The sequence below is a fragment of the Myxocyprinus asiaticus genome, chromosome 15, assembly GCF_019703515.2.
Source record: "Myxocyprinus asiaticus isolate MX2 ecotype Aquarium Trade chromosome 15, UBuf_Myxa_2, whole genome shotgun sequence".
Classification (NCBI taxonomy): domain Eukaryota; kingdom Metazoa; phylum Chordata; class Actinopteri; order Cypriniformes; family Catostomidae; genus Myxocyprinus; species Myxocyprinus asiaticus.
This window is the reverse complement of record NC_059358.1, coordinates 17,339,650-17,359,014: the sequence shown is the minus strand read 5'-3', so window position 1 is coordinate 17,359,014 and position 19,365 is coordinate 17,339,650. Positions and strand designations below refer to the sequence as shown.

The following is a 19,365-nucleotide window of genomic DNA, read 5'->3' as shown; positions in this document are numbered from 1 at the left end:
TACTCAGTAAAAACTAAATAAATATCCTACAGAAAACAATGATGCCTCTTTCTGTTAGGTAGGCAAAAACTATTCATAAGGTACAAGAATGCAATTTATGGTTATAGACTTAAGTCAGAGGCAGAATATTTAATTTGAAGCTAATGGAAACAAGGCTGTTTTCTGATGTATAATTGGTCATTGATCAATCAGTCAACCAAACACTGAAAATACAGAATTTTTTGCCCACTCAGTTTTCTGGAGAGATGCATTTTCAATGTTTCGTCACACTCAGGTACACAAAGGTACGACTTTAAACAGACTACATTTCCATCCCTCAAAGCCCTGTCTATATTTGTGTCAAATTAAACATGCCGACTACTATTAGACTAAACAAGACTAAATTCTATAACTGGATGTAGTTTAAATGTAGATTAAATATAGTTGTAGCCGATAATTCACAGATTAAATGCAAAAGTGTGAGATTTGTAAGACCCTAGCAGTAATGTGGATGCAGAACTAAGTTAATGTTCCAATAAAAGCACATATAAATAAGGTAAGGGTAACTCTGTTCATGTTCTATGACATGGTATCTACACAAGTTCAAAGAAGCATTATGTACAGTCAACACAACCACTAAGCTTCTGTTGTTATAGGACAGCTCTTTGTAAATCATAGTTTCAAACCTCATGAAAAAAAAAGTTTAGGTTGTTAGAAAGGATCTCTGATACTGAAAATATAAGTTGGTAGGGAATGAAAATAAGGGGGTAATTCAACTGTGTTCAGCTGAATGATTAGGAAGGTTAACAAAGCAGAAAGAAAAGGCCAAGGAAAGAAATTATCAACTGTGGTCACACAGAATAATGTAGTATATGTGCTGGGACAGCACACCTCTCGGGCAGGTCATGGACAGAATGATATTACAGAAGCACTTCTGTATGTGTGGGCAAAAGCAGGGTGTAAACTGATAGTTCACCCCAAAATGAAAATTCTGTCATCATTTACTAACCCTCATGTTGTACCTAACCCATATGAGTTTTTTCTTCTGTACTACACAATAGGAGATTTTAGGCAAAACGTTCAGTCTCAACCATTTTTCACTTTCATTGCATCTTTTTTCAATACAGTACATCTCCTTTTGTGTTCCACAGAAGAAAGAAAATCACACGGTTAGGCACATGAGGGTGAGTAAGTGATGACACAATTTTCTTTTGTTGGCTTAATTATTCCTTTAAAGGAATAGTTCACCCAAAAATTTAAATTATTTCATTTTATTCACCATGCCATCCCAGATGTGTATGATTTTCTTTCTTCTGAAGAACACAAATTAAGATTTTTAGGAGAATATTTCAGCTCTGTAGATCCATGCAATGCAAGTTAATGGTGATCATAACTCAGAAGGTCCAAAATGCACAAAGTAAATGCTTAAAAGTAATCCATAAAATTCCAGTGGTTAAATCGTTATCTTCTGAAGCAATAAGATAGGTGTGGGTGAAAAACTGATCAATATTTAAGTCCTTTCTTACTGTAAATCTACACTTTCACTTTCAGCCACCTACTGGTTGGGCTGGTCAAAGGTGGAGATTAGTACTAAAAAAGGACTTAAATATTGATTTGCTTCCTCACCTTGACCTATCATATTACTTCTGAAGACACAAATTTAACAACTGGAGTCTTATGGATTTTTTATATGCTGCCTTTATGTCCTTTATGGACCTTTTGAATTCTAGTCACCATTCACTTGAATTTTATTGAAATACAGAGCTGAGATATCCTTCTAAAAAAAATCTTTTTTGTGTTCTGCAGAAGAAATAAAGTCAGACATCTGAGATGGCATGAAGGTGAGTAAATGAGGGTGAACTATCCCTTTAATAACTGAAGCAATGCAAAAAAAAAAAAATATTTACGTGCACACACACACACAGTCAACTATAGCTGGACTGCATGGGCCCCATAAAACACACACAGACACACACACACATAAAGAGCATGGTGCTAAAAGATCTTGTATACAGATAAACACCCACCAGATCCGGCACATGCATCGGCAGCAGCTGCTGGGGCCATACCCTCGCTCAGACCATCGCCTGGGAAGGGGGCAAATGCGTCTGGGCCAAACCAGACCAACAAAACCCAATAAAGAAAAAGAAATGGGGATGAAGAGGCAATAGAGAGAGATTTTAATGTCAGTGACTATAGTGAGCAAAAACACTCTATACAGCCCAAATGGTGATATATAGACCAGTCTAGGCTGTACACAGTGTAATTCAGTGTGTCTATGCACACACTGAGGGAAATGAGTATGGCTGCATGACACATCCTGTCAATGCCATCAGGACCTACAGTTGAGTAGAAGAAACAAAGTGCTTGGCTTTGACAGCATGGCTTCTGTTTAGCTAAAGCTGAGGTAGAGATAAACATTGTGGCGTTTGGTATTTCAAACCCCTTGCATGACTCCATCATAAAGCCAGGTAAGAATGATTTTATTTACTAGCTGAGAGAAAAATGGCTTGGAGTTGTTTAACTGCACGTTGATTTAAATGGAGAAAATTAAATCAACTGACTTCAGAGCTTTGCGAGAAACAAGGTGTACTGTATGCACAGAGTCTCCTTGAAAATAATGAGAACTACAGATTTGGGAGGGTCAGTGAGCACGTTTACATGCATGTTCTTACACATATGACTGATAAGCCGATAATGTGTACATTTATGTAAACGGCATTCGTTTATTTGGGTTAGGTCATCAAAACAGTTTAAGCAATCAGCAGCACAAATTGATTTTTGCCCATACACCAATTTCACTCTGCATTCAAACACCTTTACCGTAGTTATCCAATGTGCGCATTAAGTTGTGCACATGTCTGTTAACATCAAAAGCAAAGAATTAACATATGATTTCAGGTCTCATACTGTGTGAAGTATTTTCTTGCGTGTCAGACTTTTTGAATACGCTGATTTTTGGTTACTTTGATCACAAGTAAACTAATTTTATATTTTAATTCCAAATTCATTGTTGGATTGATTGGGTCTGAAAACGTAAAATAATAATAATAATAATAATAATAATAATAATTAAAAACACATTTCCGCTGGCAAATATTGAGTTACATTTCAGCTGGCCTTGCTATGAAAAGTTTCTACTGCATCAAATTTGAGCCATCCAAGGTGATCTGGCGCTTTTTACTTGGTCCTGGCCATGTATAATTTTATGCCACTGATCACATAGAGTATCAGACAACAAATCTCAAATGCAGTGCAGGGCAATATGAGGAGATTTGGGTTATTTAGATCCAAATGTGCCAGTAAAAAATGGGTTATTAGTTATTGAAACACTGTTCTGTAGGTCTGTTTCAAAACTTAGTGAGCGTCCTACAGAGGCTGCATTTTAAGACATCTTAGGCATGCTCCCAACACGAAGTCTGTTCCAAAAGGTAGGTATTTTAATTATTCTGCCTTTTAAGATATCTCATTTTGGCCCAATTTTAAGGTAGCATTGTATGTATCCTTCATACATAAAGGCGATCCCAGAATTCACCACGATGAACTCGGCGGAACATTAAATTAAAGATGGCGGATGCAGCAAGAGAAATTTAGATTATAAATATACTTATAATCAATTTAATACTGAAAAGTATCGATAAATAACAGTTTAATATGATGCAAAACCAGCTACTTTACCCAAAATGTGTGTGTGCTGTGCATATTTATGCTCATTAGAAGACTGAGTAATTTCTCTTGCACCACCTGTAATGAAATCAGATGCACGGAGCTGCTGCCTATGTAGATCATTCCAAATAGCTCTCTTATGAGGCATCATTTCAGTAAGGATGCTGCTATAGAAGACAGCTGCCTATGTAGGCAGGAGTCAGAGAGGCAGCTCACTAAATTTTGTACAGTACTTTGAACTAATCAGTAACTACTTTTACAACAGTAACACAACTACAACTTGTATAACATTAAATAGTACCAGTCCATGTATCCTAACCAACCATGTACCAAGCAGTGATTCACAAAGAAGCAACGCAAGTGGCACTTAGCATGAAACCACACCCATTCTCCACTTATGGTTGAACCTGAAGACTACCTAACTGACCTCCAAACAGGTCCATGTCTGAGACAGTGGAAGTAGGGGCAGGCACTGGCAGCGAGGTAGCGGCTGGAGCAGGGTTGGCATCAGCTGCTGGTTCGGTAGCTGCGGCAGCAGAGGCTGGGGGAACTGCGGATGCAGAGTCAGCCTCAGAGAGGGGTGCTTCAGAGCTAGCGGCAGGAGCAGCCAGTGAGTCTGGAACCCCGCCACAGCCAAACCAAACATTCAGTCAAAAAAAAAAAAAGAAGAGGAGAAGGAGGAGAGAAAGCAAAGAGAGGCAAGTATGTAGATAGGATGAAAGAAAGCTCAGAGAAGATCTTTTGTGGAGAGATTTTGCATAATGACATCATAAAGCTAGAGCAGGATAAAGAGAAAGGAATGAATATTTAGATAAAGCAACATTTGTTCAGAGAGTTCCTTGTAAGGCAGTGGTTCTCAAACTTTTGTAGATGGTGGACAACTTTAACAGTAAAACAAAAATTGTGGACCACCTAACACCCCAAATCTCGTTCTGGAGTCTCATTTGACATCTTTTTCGCTGATCCTGTCTTGAGCCACCGATCCATATTTTTCCTAGACTGCTGTTCTTTTCTTATACATTTGAAATTAACCAGACTACTTGTAACTAATAAACTTTAATGAGCCTCACGTACATTCAGTACATTTACTTGCACAGTTATAAAGCTACATCACACTACAGTGGGTTTTTGCATAGTCAAGCTACGGTCTTCATCTGTTCGTCCATAAATACATGACACAATGCATAATCAAATATTTCAAGGAAGGCTGTCTGCTGAGGAAGAGTTGAATACACATTGCACCTCTGCCTTTCGTGGCATGTGTACAACGTCGAACCAATTAATGTGTGTACATACTGGACGAAACCAAGCTACAACCGCATTATCTAGGTCTGTTAGTCCGACTTTGCAAAAATCGGACTGGTACATCTTTAGTTGGACTGAAGCGTTTACGTGACATTTAAAAAAGAATTAGTCCAACTAAAATCAAACTTTTAAAGTGCATGCAAATGCACTGACTAACACAACTGTGAGTTACACTATTGAAGACAAAAGAACTTTACTATCATGAGACGCTATATTAATGTCATTATTGTTAAACAATCAGTTAATTCCTTGTTATTGCTTAATTAATTGGTCGATTAATTCAATGTTGGTACTTTTTTATCGATTATAATCATTTATTTTTTGCAGATTTTTATTAAATCAACCAATTAGCTTGTGGGTTACTTGGAATCATTTACAGGCCTCTAGTAGTCCACGGACCACAGTTTGAGAACCATTGTTATAAGGGCTTAGAACCTAGATCAGGGTACCTTTTAATCTATGACATATGATTAATTTGGGTCTGAATGGACCACTCTCAAGAATGTGATACCTAAAAAAACATCTCTACTCACCCTCACCAAGTAGATCTGAACCCAAAGCAGAGAAATAGCCAGGAAAAGAAAGATGAAGGGAGAGGAATGAGAAGAAGAATGAGAGAGTGTGTTAGTTAAATACAGAGGCATGATCTGTCCCTGGATGAACAGATCCCAATTGGATAATTTTTAAAGAAACTGCAGCTTACAAATGGGGCTTGAAAAGTTTAAGCAGAAAAAGAGACAGGAAGGGATATTTCCCATTTTAAAAAAAAATGGCCCTTGCAGTGTGGCCCAATGGACTATCTAGTATATAGTAGCAATATGAATTATTAATACACATATTTAAAACTTTAAATTTTAACTTTCTCTGTAGCAATAAACACTGCATTAAATGCATAGTTCACCCAAAAATTCTGTCATCATTTACTCACTCTTATGTCATTCCAAAAGGAGATTTTAGCAGGATGTTCAGGCTCTTCTAATAAAAGTGAATGGTGACCCCAACTGTCAAGCAATTTAGAAAGCATGATTTTCAGTGAATGATGACTTAAAGTTGGGTCTGGTTCTCACACAAAGCTATGGTGTGGCTACAGCGCATGAGTCACATGGATTCCTTTTATGGTGCTTTTTTGTTTTTGGAGCTTGACAGCCCTTGGTCCCATTCACATTCATTTTTAGGAAAAGAACAGTTTGAAACAACAGTGATTAATGAAACTGAGTAAGTGATGATAACATTTAAATTTTTTGGTGATCTATTCCTTTAAGTTGTCACATTTTCAGAAATACAAAGACCTGAAATGTGACCAGTTGACCTGAAAGATGATCAATTGCACAGCACTATTCAGCACACTGGTGAGGAGGGCTTGCCAATGACAACAGCTTAACAGCAAAAAAGAATTAGCACCAGCTTACCTCCCCATGATGCTGTGGGAGCCGCTGAAGCCCCTGCACTTGGTGCCAACAGATCGAAATCTACAAGATTACTGAAGCCACTACTGCAGAGAGAGAAAGTGACAAGAGAGTGATGCATCTACAATAAGGACAAGTAATCAAGAATGGCTTTGTCTTATATATAACAAGATATTTGTAACTCACTTGGTGGTGGTTGTAGTCGGTGCAGCTTTAGCAGGCTCAGCTGCGGTGGTCTCAGTAACTGCAGCTGCTTCAGCGGTGGGTTCTGCGATTTTTGCAGGTGTACCACCAGGTGTTCCATTATTTGTTGGAGATCCCTTCTATATAAATCATATTGGATTTACCATTGATTTGATGTAATACAAAGTAATATGAATGATAAATATGATAAAATGCCATAGTTAATGGTCCACTCAGTAATTTTTCTGTTTATGTTTGCTGACAACTAGCATTTTAGATGCAGTATAATGCAAAGAACAAATGTATTTTAGTTACTGATGTGACTATAGAAATGCACCAGACTCAGTCAGCCAAGATAAATGTATTACACAAGTGAAAGCGTCTAGTTACAGGGGATTTCTGAGATAAAGTAAGTAAAATTCGGCTGGTCAAGTGATCTCAACTTAGTGCCGCTCATGAATATGTGTCCTGCACCGTGTAGAATAAAGCAGATTTTTCTCTATGACTGATATACTGTAGATAGATGAGTTCCCTATCTGTCACTCACTCAACGTTGTGTTGATGTAGTGACACTAGGGGCACTCTTGGGAGCCCAAACACCTCTGCTTTGGAGGTGTTTGGAGCTGGAATGCAAAGGAGCTGGTATGCAACCACTCATTCAGATTTTCTCTTCGGAGCCGAGCGGTTCTATTCATTGAAGCTGAATTCATCCGCGAAGTTCATTCACCTCATCTGCTGGATTCTACGGCGCATTTCAGCGGCTTTTCCCCCTCTGCACCGTGGAGTGCAGAGAACGCCCCATGGCGCTTCGGCAGAAACAACTAAAAGAGTACATTCTAAAAAAAAGAGTATATTTTCTTTCTTTTTAAAGATGCCTTACCGTCTGTGTGTTATTCCTGATTGCGGTCGATATCTCTCCACTTCTGACAGCCACAATCGCTGTCTTTCGTGTCTAGGCGCTGCCCATGCAGAGACATTGTTTGTGGATGGGTCTTGTCCTCACTGCGAGAACATGACCATGGCAACGTTGCGGTCGCGGGTTGCATTTGTAAGAATGCAAGCCACCCCAGCGGATCCCCACCTCGGTCCTTCTACCTACGGGTATGAGGCCGTGCCAGTTAGCACTGGGGGCGATTTGGGGACCTCAATGGGACCACCTCCGCCGGGTATCCCCCCACGGACCTCCTGGGGAATGGGAGGTCCGTGGGGGGATACCTGGCGGACCTCCGGTCGGGCGCTCGGACGAGATCGCCGGCTCATCTCAGGGCGAGTTCGACATCTCGTTCAGAGCCCGGGAAGAAGACGAGTTATTGAGCGCAGCAACGGAGAGCGGGCTCGTCCAGTCGGACGCAGAGGCTTCGACTGGGCTTCCTCCTTCGGGAGTGGTCGCCCAGTCCCAGGCCAACGCAGAAATGATGGACATGCTTTCCTGGGCAGCCGCGAGCGTTGGGCTAGAGTGGAACCCTCCACTCTCCCCTGAACCCTCGTGGCTTGATGATTGGTTCCTGGGCCCCTGTTCCTTTCTTCCTGGAAGTGCATGAGGAGCTGACAAGATCGTGGGAGGCACTTTTACTGCCCGGTCCCGGTCTTTCAGCTCCCCCGCTCTCGCTACCTTCGATGGCAAAGTGGCCAGGGGGTATTTGGTGATCCCCCAGGTGGATAAGGCGCTCGTGGTGCACCTGTGTCCGCAGAGCGTCACCACCTGGCGTGGGCGCCTGAAACTCCCGTCCAGGGCCTGTAGGTTTACGTCGTCCCTGACGGCTAGAGCCTATGGTGCCGCTGGACAAGCCGCCTCCGCCCTGCACGCCATGGCTCTCCTGCAAGTACACCAAGCCAAGGCGCTAAAAGAACTGTACGAGGGTAGTTCTGACCCGGGATTGATGCAGGAACTGCACTCGGCGACCGACCTCGCTCTCCGGGCGACGAAGGTCATGGCGCGGTCTCTCGGGCAGGTGATGTCCACCCTGGTTGTCCAGGAGCGCCACCTTTGGCTCAACTTGGTTGAGATGCGCGAGGCTGACAAGGCACGGTTCCTTGACGCCCCCATCTCCCAGGTTGGCCTATTCGGCGACACCTTCGAGGACATTACCCAGCAGTTCTCAGTGGTGAAGCAGCAGACGGAGGCCATACAGCACATCCTGCCCCGGCGCGGCTCAAGACCCCGCACCCCGTCTGCTCGTCGCCAAGGGCGTCCTCCTGCAACTACAACACCGGCTCCGCCGCAGCCCACCCCCGTGGCCCGGTCCCGGCGTGGAGCCCACTGCAGGAAGCAGATGCCACCCGTCTCACGGCCGGCCGCCAAGAACCCGAGGAAGGCTTCGAAGCGCCCTTGAGATGGGCGACCCAGGGGCAAGGAGACCCGCTTCCCCGGAGCTGGTGAGCAGACAACTCCATATCCTGGTGGAGGACTGGGAGGAGAATCTTTTGTTTCATTTTCATTTAATTTCGCCATATGTCCAAGAGCTGCGGTACCCAAAAATTCAACAAAAGAGCAGTTTTCTTGTTCCCTGGGTCACATGTTCAGTGTGCACCACCGTCATCACGACCACCGTCCACCGTCCCATCTTTGCAGGTATGGTGCCCCAGCGGCGGTCCCCCCGCCCCTGTGTGCCCAGCTGTGGCACAAACATGCCCACACGGGATTGGGTCCGGTGGACTACGGGGATGAGACTCCTCCTCCCCCCTCCTCGGCCAATCTTATGGTCTTATGGCCGCCTCTTCAGCCCTTGGACCGACCTTGCATTTCTACAGGCAGGGGTTCCCCTAGAGCAGGCCTCCAGGCATGCCGTGGTTACAACAGATGCCTCCAAGACGGGCTGGGGCGCTGTATGCAACGGGCACACAGCTGCTGGCTCCTGGACTGGCCCACAGCTGCGTTGGCATATCAACTGCCTAGAGTTGTTGGCAGTACTGCTTGCCCTGCAGGCGAGGGTAGGGGACCTGCAGGCGTTCTCTGTCAGCGAATCGTGCCTGGAGTTTGGTCCGGGTTACTCTCACATCATCCTGAGACCCCGACCAGGCTATGTGCCCAAGGTTCCCACGACTCCTTTTAGGGATCAGGTGGTGAACCTGCAAGCACTGCCCCAGGAGGTGGCAGACCCAGCCTTGGCATTGCTATGTCCGGTGCGAGCTTTACGCATCTATTTGGATTGCACGCTGAGCCTTAGAAGCTCCGAGCAGCTCTTTGTTTGCTTTGGTGGACAGCAGAAAGGAAGCGCCGTCTCCAAACAGAGGATCGCCCACTGGGTCATTGACGCCATAACGATGGCATATCAGGCTTTACAGTACTGTACTTTTACTTTATCAGCCCCTGTACTGAGGTAGGTTCTCCACATGTGCTGGTTCCCCGAAGGCGACCCCATGTGATATCTTCCGCAAAATTGTTTCCCTGACGCAAATTGCATCTTCCTTGGGCAGAGGCCCCTCTGCCCCGGTCGCCATGCTCTGTAGAAACTCCTCCCCCTTTGGGTAGGACCTTCCATGGGACCTCTCCACATGACATACTTCCGACAAGACTCGGTAAGACCATGTGACGTATTCCACTCAAAATACCCCCCCCCCCTTTTTGGGCGAGGTGTGGTCTCCGCGGTGTCTTCCCTTTGGGAGGGACACCCCCCGACGCAGACACTTATGGCTCCCAGTCAGTTAACAAATTCCACTCTTTTTGGGGAGAAAAGAGAGGGAAAAGAGGCCTCGGCTGGGCTAGCCTGTCCCTATATTTGGGCAGTCGACTTGTTCCTGATGGACCATTTGACACTCATAAGAGCGTTGGGGGAGGTTACGTGATGGCCTGGTGTGCTGGCTACATGGCACACAGCAGTCTGCCCATCACACACCGCCAGTTCACGCAACACAGTTCAGCTAGTTGTGGCGTTTTGTATAGGGACCCCTAGTGTCACTACATTGACAACGTTGAGTGAGTGACAGATAGGGAACATCCTGGTTACTTTCGTAACCTCCGTTCCCTGATGGAGGGAACGAGACGTTGTGTCCCTCTTGCCACAATGCTGAACAACCCGCTGAAATGGCCGGGACCTGGTCTCGGCTCTTCAGCACAAAACCTGAATGAGTGGTTGCATACCAGCTCCTTTTATACTCGTATGTCCGGAGGAGTGGCATGCAAATTCCACTCGCCAATTCTCATTGGCCTTTTTTCAAAAAAGCAGAGGTGTTTGGGGCTCCCAAGAGTGACCTCTAGTGTCACTACATCGACACAACGTCTCGTTCCCTCCATCAGGGAACGGAGGTTACAAAAGTTTCCATACTACTGTTTATTTCTTTGTTTAAAATGTAGCCCCCCCCCCGAGTGCACCTTTCACTAATAATAAAAAAGAAATTTCACATTGCTCACCTTAGTCGGTGACCTAGTGGGAGAAAATATAAGATATGAGAAAAGCTTTTGAAATAACTTTGATAAACATCATGCTCAAAAGTGATGATGGGAAAAATAATGGAATCCTTAATTCATGACATGAGAAATTAATTTTAAACAGCATGCAGGTGGACAAGGCATCATGCATCAGTAAAAAAATAAAATAAAATGTTTGTATTGGCTTAATAAAAAATTAACTTGTTTTACCAGGCATACAGATATAATCCTAAATTATCCAGTATCAAAATATACAGCATCTCTTTAAAATCAATGTAAAATACAGTATCAACAATGTGCATTGGGGAAATATGGGGATTCAGTTACAATACACATGTATCACGACACTATCAGGAACTCAATACATCAAATTCACACTGACCAATTGACCAAATCTGTTTATGTTCTGTAAGCATGTGGTTCATTCTATTTCAGCATTTGCAGAGTGAACTTAACATTCATGTTCATTCTATAGACAGTGGGAACTTCAGCATTTTTAAATGTAACATTAAAACTGAAATTCAACCTTCTTTTCCATAGAATAGTGAACCCCACAATGACAACAACATAACAATTACAGTATGAAAATATAATCCTGTTTGACATAAAAATTAATTCTAGCATACAATACAGAAATACTTACTCATCACTGTTAACACAAAGCAAAGAAGGGACAATATTACTTTTTGTATAAATGTTTTTATTTATTTATTTATTTATTTATTTTATTATTATTATTATTATTATTATTATTATTATATGAAGAAAAGATTTACTTATGAACACGGAGCAAAGAGACTTCAATTAAAGGGATAGTTTGTCCCAAAATAAAAACCTGTCATCATTTATTCACCCTCATGTGGTTCCTAACCTGCATGACTTTCTTTCGTTGAACACAAAAGTACAATCAAAGTGAATGGTGACTGAGCTTTTCTGCCTAACACCTCATTTTGTGTTCCACAGAAGAAAGTCATACAGATTTGGAAAAGACATAAGAGTTAGTAAATAATGGTAGAATTTCAATTTTTGGGTAAACTAATCCTTTAATGTTGTCCAACATATTTGCAACCCACTTAGAGAAATTGCTTTCATGTTCCTCAAAAGGCCTTAAGCACTTACACTTTTCTCCCCTCTAGTGTGTTGAGATGTGTCTCCAGAGATTCCAGCAGACTCTCAGGGGCCTGCAAACCACAAAACAATGTTTTGTTAAAGTGGCCTACCACTAAGGACAATGTTTCAGAGCATAAACACAAAAAGACAGAGTCAAGCTGCTTATACTAAATTAAGATTAGGGAAGTAGAGGGCAACTACTATAACTGAGCTAAAAAAAGACAACAAAGTTAATATGCAAGACATTTCATGTTAAAGGATAGTTCACCCAAAAATGAAACTTCTCTCATCATTTACTCACACTCAGGCCATCTCAGATGTGCATGACTGACTTTCATCTGCTGAACATGAACTGAGATTTTTAGAAAAATATCTCCACTCCTTTCAATGCAAGTGGCCACCATTCACTTGCATTGTATGGACCTACAGAGCTGAAATACTCTTCTTAAATCTCCATTTCTGTTCTGCAAAAGAAAGAAAGTCATACACATCTGGGATGGCATGAGGGTGAGTAAATGATGAGAGAATTTTCATTTTTGGGTGAACTATACCTTTAATAGTAGGCCTAATTAAAGGAATAGTTCTCAGAGGATTTAACAGATTAAAATTCAACACAAATGTGTTTGTCACACAAAGTTATTATATGGCTTCAATTTTCAAATTTTTTGTAAAAAAACAAACAAACAAAAAACACACATCATGTGGTTTTGAAAGACACAAGGGTGAGTAAATAATAAGTTTGAATTTTCATTTTTGGGAGAACTATTTCTTTAATTTGGGTTTACAGACATACCCCACACTGGTTTGAAAGCAGAACACAATGTTTTAGTTCACTGTACCAGTGGGGCCCACAATGCACTGCTGCATGCTTACTCATGTATTCAGGCACAGCAGAGAGATTTCAGAGCACATTATTGGCCAGACATACCACATAAACGCAGGTGGGTGTATCTCACGGGTAAAAATGGCATGCAGTTACAGCTTTATAGGCCAAACAAATCAGACAATAAAAAAAAATAAAAAAAAAATCTACTTATTTTTGTGGTTATTTCATGAATAAGAGCTATAAAAATAAAAAGCCTTTATTTCCACTGTCCTTGCCACTTTCTCTGTTCCTGTGTGGTGGAATGAGCTTCCAACCTCCACCCGATCTGGTGACACTATATCAGCATTTAAGAACCAACTGAAAACATCTCTTCCACAAGCTCAAGCAGTCCACACTAATTGCACTAACTATTTAATTATTTAATAATAATGATTTAAAAAAAAAAAACTTTTCTTGTCTGTCTCTTTCTTTTGTACTAGCTTCTATACTATTCCAGCTACATGGAAACTTCGCATTGCGATTCTGCACTGTAAACCCTAATGTTGTCATTACTGTAAAAATCAAGCTGTCTTAATTAAAAATTACTTGAAATGTCATGTTTTGGGCTCATAACTCAAATATATATGTTCCTTGAACTTATTTACTGTATTTTAAAAATCTATAGACTTAAGATTTTAAGTGTTAATAACTCAACAAAATTGAAGCTATGGGAAATACCCATAATCCCTTGAATTTAATTATTTAATTATGTTTCCTTGGTCAAAGGAAAATTTTGGGGACATTTAAATAGTTGTTATTAAGAATTCTGTGATGAGGAGGAGGGCGGGGCCGGGCCGTGACTACGCACGCCCGGCCCCCAATCAGGCTAATCATCCGAGGAGAGGGATAAAGGCAGCTGGTTGCAGCAGTTCTCGAGAGAGAGAGTCACATGCAGCTGCTGTGTGTGCATTTGTGTTTTGTGTCTTTATGTTTTAATTTTACATTAAATATTACTTTGACTATTCAGTCGGTTCCCGCTTCCTCCTTTGCCATTTTAACCCCCATGTTACATTGGTGCCGAAACCCAGGAAGGAGGAGGGATGCGCTGTCATGGAGTCCTCACCACTGCTGTCCACCCAAAGGAGCAGCCGCGGCCATCTGCCGGGGGACGGAGGCGTCGCTGCCGGCCGCCTGAACGCAGAGGAATGGCCGCCGTCCACGAGGGGAGGAGGGGCTCGCTTCCGGCTGCCTGGAGCGGTAGAGCCGCTTCCAGGGGCATTCCATCCGCCAGGGGTCGGAGGACTCACTGCTGTCCACCCAGGGAGGAGCGGCTGTCTTCCACCAGAAGGTGGAGGAGTGGTCGAGGACCAGGCGACGGCGTGTCTGGGAACCGGCGCCAATCGGGCTAATTAGCCAAGGAAAGGGATTAAGGCAACCAGATGTGGCAGTTCGAGAGGGAGAGAGCCACATGCAGCTGCCGTGTGTGCATTTGTGTTTTGTGTCTTTATGTTTTCATTTTACATTAAATATTACTTTGACTGTTCAGCCGGTTCCTGCCTCCTCCTTTGCCATTTCAACCACCCTGTTACAAATTCATAGAGGTTTTAGTTCTTTTGTAGTAATATTTATGTTGTTTTGTTGCAAGTAGTTGTTTTGTGTGATGTCACCATTATTTATCTGTCTGTGAGAACAGAAGACAAGAGTTTTTGTCTGTATGATTACCGGTATATACACTACCGGTCAAAACTTTTGAAACACTTGACTGAAATATTTCTCATGATCTTAAAAATCTTTTGGTCAAAAGGCGTATGCTTAAATGTTTGAAATTAGTTTTGTAGACAAAAATATATTTGTGCCACCATATAAATTTATTTCATTATAAAACTAAAATTTTATAATAAAAAAAAAAAGTTTTGGAAATTGATTACTTGGACCAAATAATAAAGAAAAGCAGCCAATAAGTGCCCAACATATATGGGAGCTCCTTCAATACTGTTTAAAAAGCATCCCAGTGTGACACCTCAAGAAGTTGGTTGAGAAAATGTCAAGAGTACATGTCTGCAAATTCTAGGCAAAGGGTGACTACTTTGAAGATGCTAAAATATAACACAGGTTTGATTTATTTTGGATTTTGTTTAGTCACAACATAATTCCCATAGTTCCATTTATGTTATTCCATAGTTTTGATGACTTTACTATTATTCTAAAATGTGAAAAAAAATAATAATAATAATAAAGAATGAGTAAGTGTTTCAAAACTTTTGACCGGTAGCGTATATATATTAATAGGTATTCATATATATGTATATAATGTATGACTGTTCATCAAAGAAACACTGTTTGATAATTCATACAATAATGGCAATGACAATGGCAGCAGTGGCAGCTAAACCAGGCCTTCACGCCAGCACTCTCATACACAATTACACTGAGATCCTAGCAGACAGATTGGTCGCTTGAGCTCTGCCTCTGAGAACTGGGGAAATGGGCTGAAGTGTTGGCCAGAGCTACTTGATATACGCCAACCTGAGGCGTTCTGCATCTCTCACCTCCCTTTCTGTTTATTTCTTTCTCGCTCACTCCCTCTCTCTCTTATACACACACAAACACAGTAACACACACTGTCACACACAAAGGTATAATGGAGATTAATTTGCATACAATTAATCCTTTAATTACCATGTGCTCAAAACCATTCTGATAACAGTGATCTTTCAACAGTGTGTACTGTTATGACCCTGAAAAGAGCACTCTAGCATTGTGACATGTTAGATCGTTTATACATCGTAGAACAAAAACCTAACTGAAAACAACATTTGTGTTGAAAACAACTATTTTGATTCTGGCTAAAACGTGAGCATCCATTTAATGGAATAAAGGATCGGTCTGTATTGCAGTGTGAGTGATATGGAGGACGAAACCTGCAAAAATAATAGATAAATTCACAAAAAAATTAATAAATAATTAAATAAATCCACATATTCGTGCATAAATACATATATAAATAATTAAATGTGCAATGAGATATACAAATAAATAGATAAATAAATGCACCCATCACTGCAAAAATAATACAATATAAAACATATGTAAATGGTTGGGAAAATCCAAAAATGTAAAAGGAAATGCAAAATTGAAAGTTGATTTTTAATTCTATATTTCTACATTTCTTTAATCATTCACTGATTTATGTATGTAGTTCCATATTTATTATTCCTTCGCGCAATATGCTAATGAGAGGATGTTAATTTAACATCAGTAGGCATAATTTATCACACCATTGCCTGATCATCGTAAAATTGCTGCTCTCCGACATGGTTAAATTAATAACTACGTTATCTGCTGATTATACTCTTCAGAGTGGATGCATGCATAGATGATTTGGGGCAGTTAACAGTGACATCTGACATGGACCATTGATAGTTTGACTGTGATAGTTTGAACGGCTGTTGACATCCTCTCACTGGCGAGGTGTGTGAAGGAATAATAAATACTGAACTACATACAGAAATAAATGAATTATTAAAGAAAGAATTAAAAATCAACTTTCAATTTCTTTATTATTTGTTCAATATTGTATTATTTTTGCATTGATGGGTGCATTTATATATTTATGTATTTCTTTAATTATTTGTATACCTTCTGACACATTATTTATATATTTATTTATGCATAAATATTTGTATTTATTTATTTACTTATCTGTGTATTCATTTATTATTTTTGCAGGTTTCGTCCTCCATAGAGTGGAAGGGGCTGCTTTGATATAGAACTTAATGAATGGGACCAAGCCTTTGTAAATTAAAGCCCAGTCTCATATTTCATCAGCCATAGAAGCAAAAACAAATGGTCCCTAAGTAAACAATTCTGTTTTGATGGTGATGACGTGCACACTTGAACACTACGGTATCGATGAGTCATCAAATATGCAACCAGTTTAACAGCCAATGAAGCTATAAATTAATTCCAGTGATCCTAAGCCTTTTACTGTAAATAGGGTGTAAGGGAGAATCTTGGAAATAATTAGAGAAAAGAATCTTAGTACACAATGTAAAAATGAATTTCTTAATTTACTACACAGCTGTGCATCCCAGGCCAAAGCCCAAATACTACCACCCAGGCAGTCATGCACGTCTCCCTCCAGCATGGCCTGCACTCCGTCTCTAATCCAAAAAGCCAACCAATCCTGTCCTGGCATTACACAGAGCATGCTTTCATAGCAAGCCATTGTCCCACCATCTCCCCCCTTTTTGCCAGCTTGAAAAACACTCCTAACTTCAACAGAGCTTCCACAACTTCAAAACCATAAGAGTCTACTGTTCTATAGAGTTTACAAGTTTGTTAAAGGCTTGGTAAAGTAGCTTTTTTATTTTGACTGAAAATTGGGTTATTGAGCTTGTTACTCTGCTTGGTGATGTGTTTCAAAAGATGTTGTTTTCCAGTTTTGTTCATCCAAAACAGGCAAAATGTCATTCTGACTCTCTATGGACCTCCATATTTAATGTGAAAACGAGGCTGTGGGGTGTAGATGTAGTGTTCAATAAGTTGTACTGTTGTGTACTTTGGTGTTGATCATTCTAAATATGTATTTGCAAAATATTTCCAGTGGATAAAAAAATACATGTGACCTAGGATTAAAAAAAAAATGAATAAAAAGTGGATAAAAAAATAGATGTGACCTTTATACAGTAAAAAACCTTTTTAACAGACAGTACATCTATTCCTCACAGCCTCATTTTCATTTGTGTCAAATTAAATAATGTTGTGGCAGCGGGGGCGTGGTCAAGCATCTCTCCGGAGAGAGAGAAAGCGGTAAGGGCGCTTACACCTGAGTTAAATTATGTCTAACACCTGTCTCTAATTTCAGTGAGCACGGGGAGAGCGGCATAAATAGAGCCACACCGCAGGTAGACGAGAGAGAGAGCCTGGGCACCAGAGACCCGATTGTGGAGCGAAGAGTTTATTGCAAAGTTGAGAGTTTGTTTTGTGAAGTAGTTTGTGTATTTTTAGACTGACTTATTGAACAATGAAAAAGCCCTGAGAGTGTGTATCTGCCGCAAAGAGGAAAATAAAAACACTTACCTGAACCAGGAAATCTGCTTCTTGTCTCCTCCTTCCACTGAGAAGTGTTACACTGGTGCCGAAACCCGGGATTAAGTTTGGTTGAAGATGGATGGAAGTCGCCCCGTAGAGTCCTCCCAGTTGGCGGAGATCTTCCAAGCCCTTGCTGGCCTACATCGGAGCCACCAGCAAACACTGCTTGAGCTCCGACAAGATCAAGATCGCCGGTCTGTCGAGCTCCTACGCGCTCAAGCCGAGGACCGGCAGGCGATCCGGAGCCTCCTCAGCCAGGAGGCGTCCCCAGCAGCAACCCCGGACACTCACACGCCGTTACCCCCGCCCACATTACAGAAAATGGGGACAGCGGACAGCCTTCCTGGATTTGTTTGAGCAAACCGCCGAGATCTGGGGCTGGCCGCTCGGCCAATGGGCGGCCCGACTTATCCCACTGTTGGGGAAGCCCAGCTCGCGGCTCAACAACTGCCAGCGACAAGTCTCCTGGCCTACGGAGATTTAAAGAGAGCCATCCTGCAAAGGGTTGGTCGGACTCCGGAGGAAAGTCGTCAACTCTTCCGGAGCTTGAAGTTGGAGAGCTCCGACCGCCTGTTTGTCTTCGCCCAGCGGCTCCATGACGCCTGCCGAAGATGGTTGCTAGCGGGGGACCGCGACATCGACGGGATTATCGACCAGGTGGTACTAGAACAGTTAATACATCGTCTGCCAAAAGGGACGGCGGAGTGGGTCCAGTGCCACCACCCGGTGTCGCTGGAAGAAGCCGTCCGGCTTGCGGAGGACCACATGACCACATTTGGGGACTGATTGGCCTGATTTTAGAGTTCTATTAAAGGGAATTTGCGTGGATGGGTCCTGTATGAAGTTAGGGAGATGTGAAATGTGCGATGCTCTGGCAGGGGAGACGGAGCCAGGGCCGTCCTCGACAGCACCACGTCATAATGACGAGAGAGGGGGAGAGGCTGCAGCCCCTCCCCTTCTCAGGGAATTCCCTGAGGGGGATTTCCCTTTGGAGCAGTCGCGAGACGAAACCCTCAAACACGCCTTCGACCAAGTGAGAGTCATCGATGGTCAACGACTCCAGCCAGACATCGCCCTTTCATACCCCTATTTTGCGATTATAAAGGAGCGTTTGCATAGAATGATGCAGGACGCTCAGACTAAAGAGGATACAACCCAACTTTTGATTCCACGGAGCCGACGGGAAATGGTATTCCAGGCGGCTCATTATAATCCCATGGCGGGTCACTTAGGAGAAAGGAAAACAGTGAACTGTCTAATAGCCTGCTTCTATTGGCCGGGCATTGGCGGCGATGTCCGCAGGTGGTGTGCGGCGTGCCGCGAATGCCAGCTGGTTAACCCACCAGCCACCCCAAAAGCGCCATTGTGCCCTCTTCCTTTGATCGAGGTCCCCTTTGAGAGAATTGGAATGGACCTCGTCGGGCCATTAGAACGGTCAGCACGCGGGC

General features: G+C 42.3%; 1 protein-coding gene across 3 annotated transcripts in view; it reads right to left on the bottom strand.

The window, feature by feature from the left end:
* The window catches only part of LOC127453292 (clathrin coat assembly protein AP180-like), an 89,043-nt gene that overhangs the window by 31,507 nt on the left and 38,171 nt on the right, over positions 1-19,365 (bottom strand). For 2 of the 3 annotated variants that reach the window (XM_051719565.1, XM_051719567.1), the window contains exons 9-15: positions 12,028-12,089; positions 10,891-10,903; positions 6,543-6,679; positions 6,360-6,442; positions 5,484-5,498; positions 4,073-4,261; positions 2,007-2,087 (exon numbers count right to left, since the gene is read on the bottom strand). In XM_051719565.1, coding sequence (XP_051575525.1) covers positions 2,007-2,087; positions 4,073-4,261; positions 5,484-5,498; positions 6,360-6,442; positions 6,543-6,679; positions 10,891-10,903; positions 12,028-12,089 — 580 coding nt within the window. The remainder of the gene's footprint in view (positions 1-2,006; positions 2,088-4,072; positions 4,262-5,483; positions 5,499-6,359; positions 6,443-6,542; positions 6,680-10,890; positions 10,904-12,027; positions 12,090-19,365) is intronic. The other variant, XM_051719566.1, reaches the window with a different exon arrangement.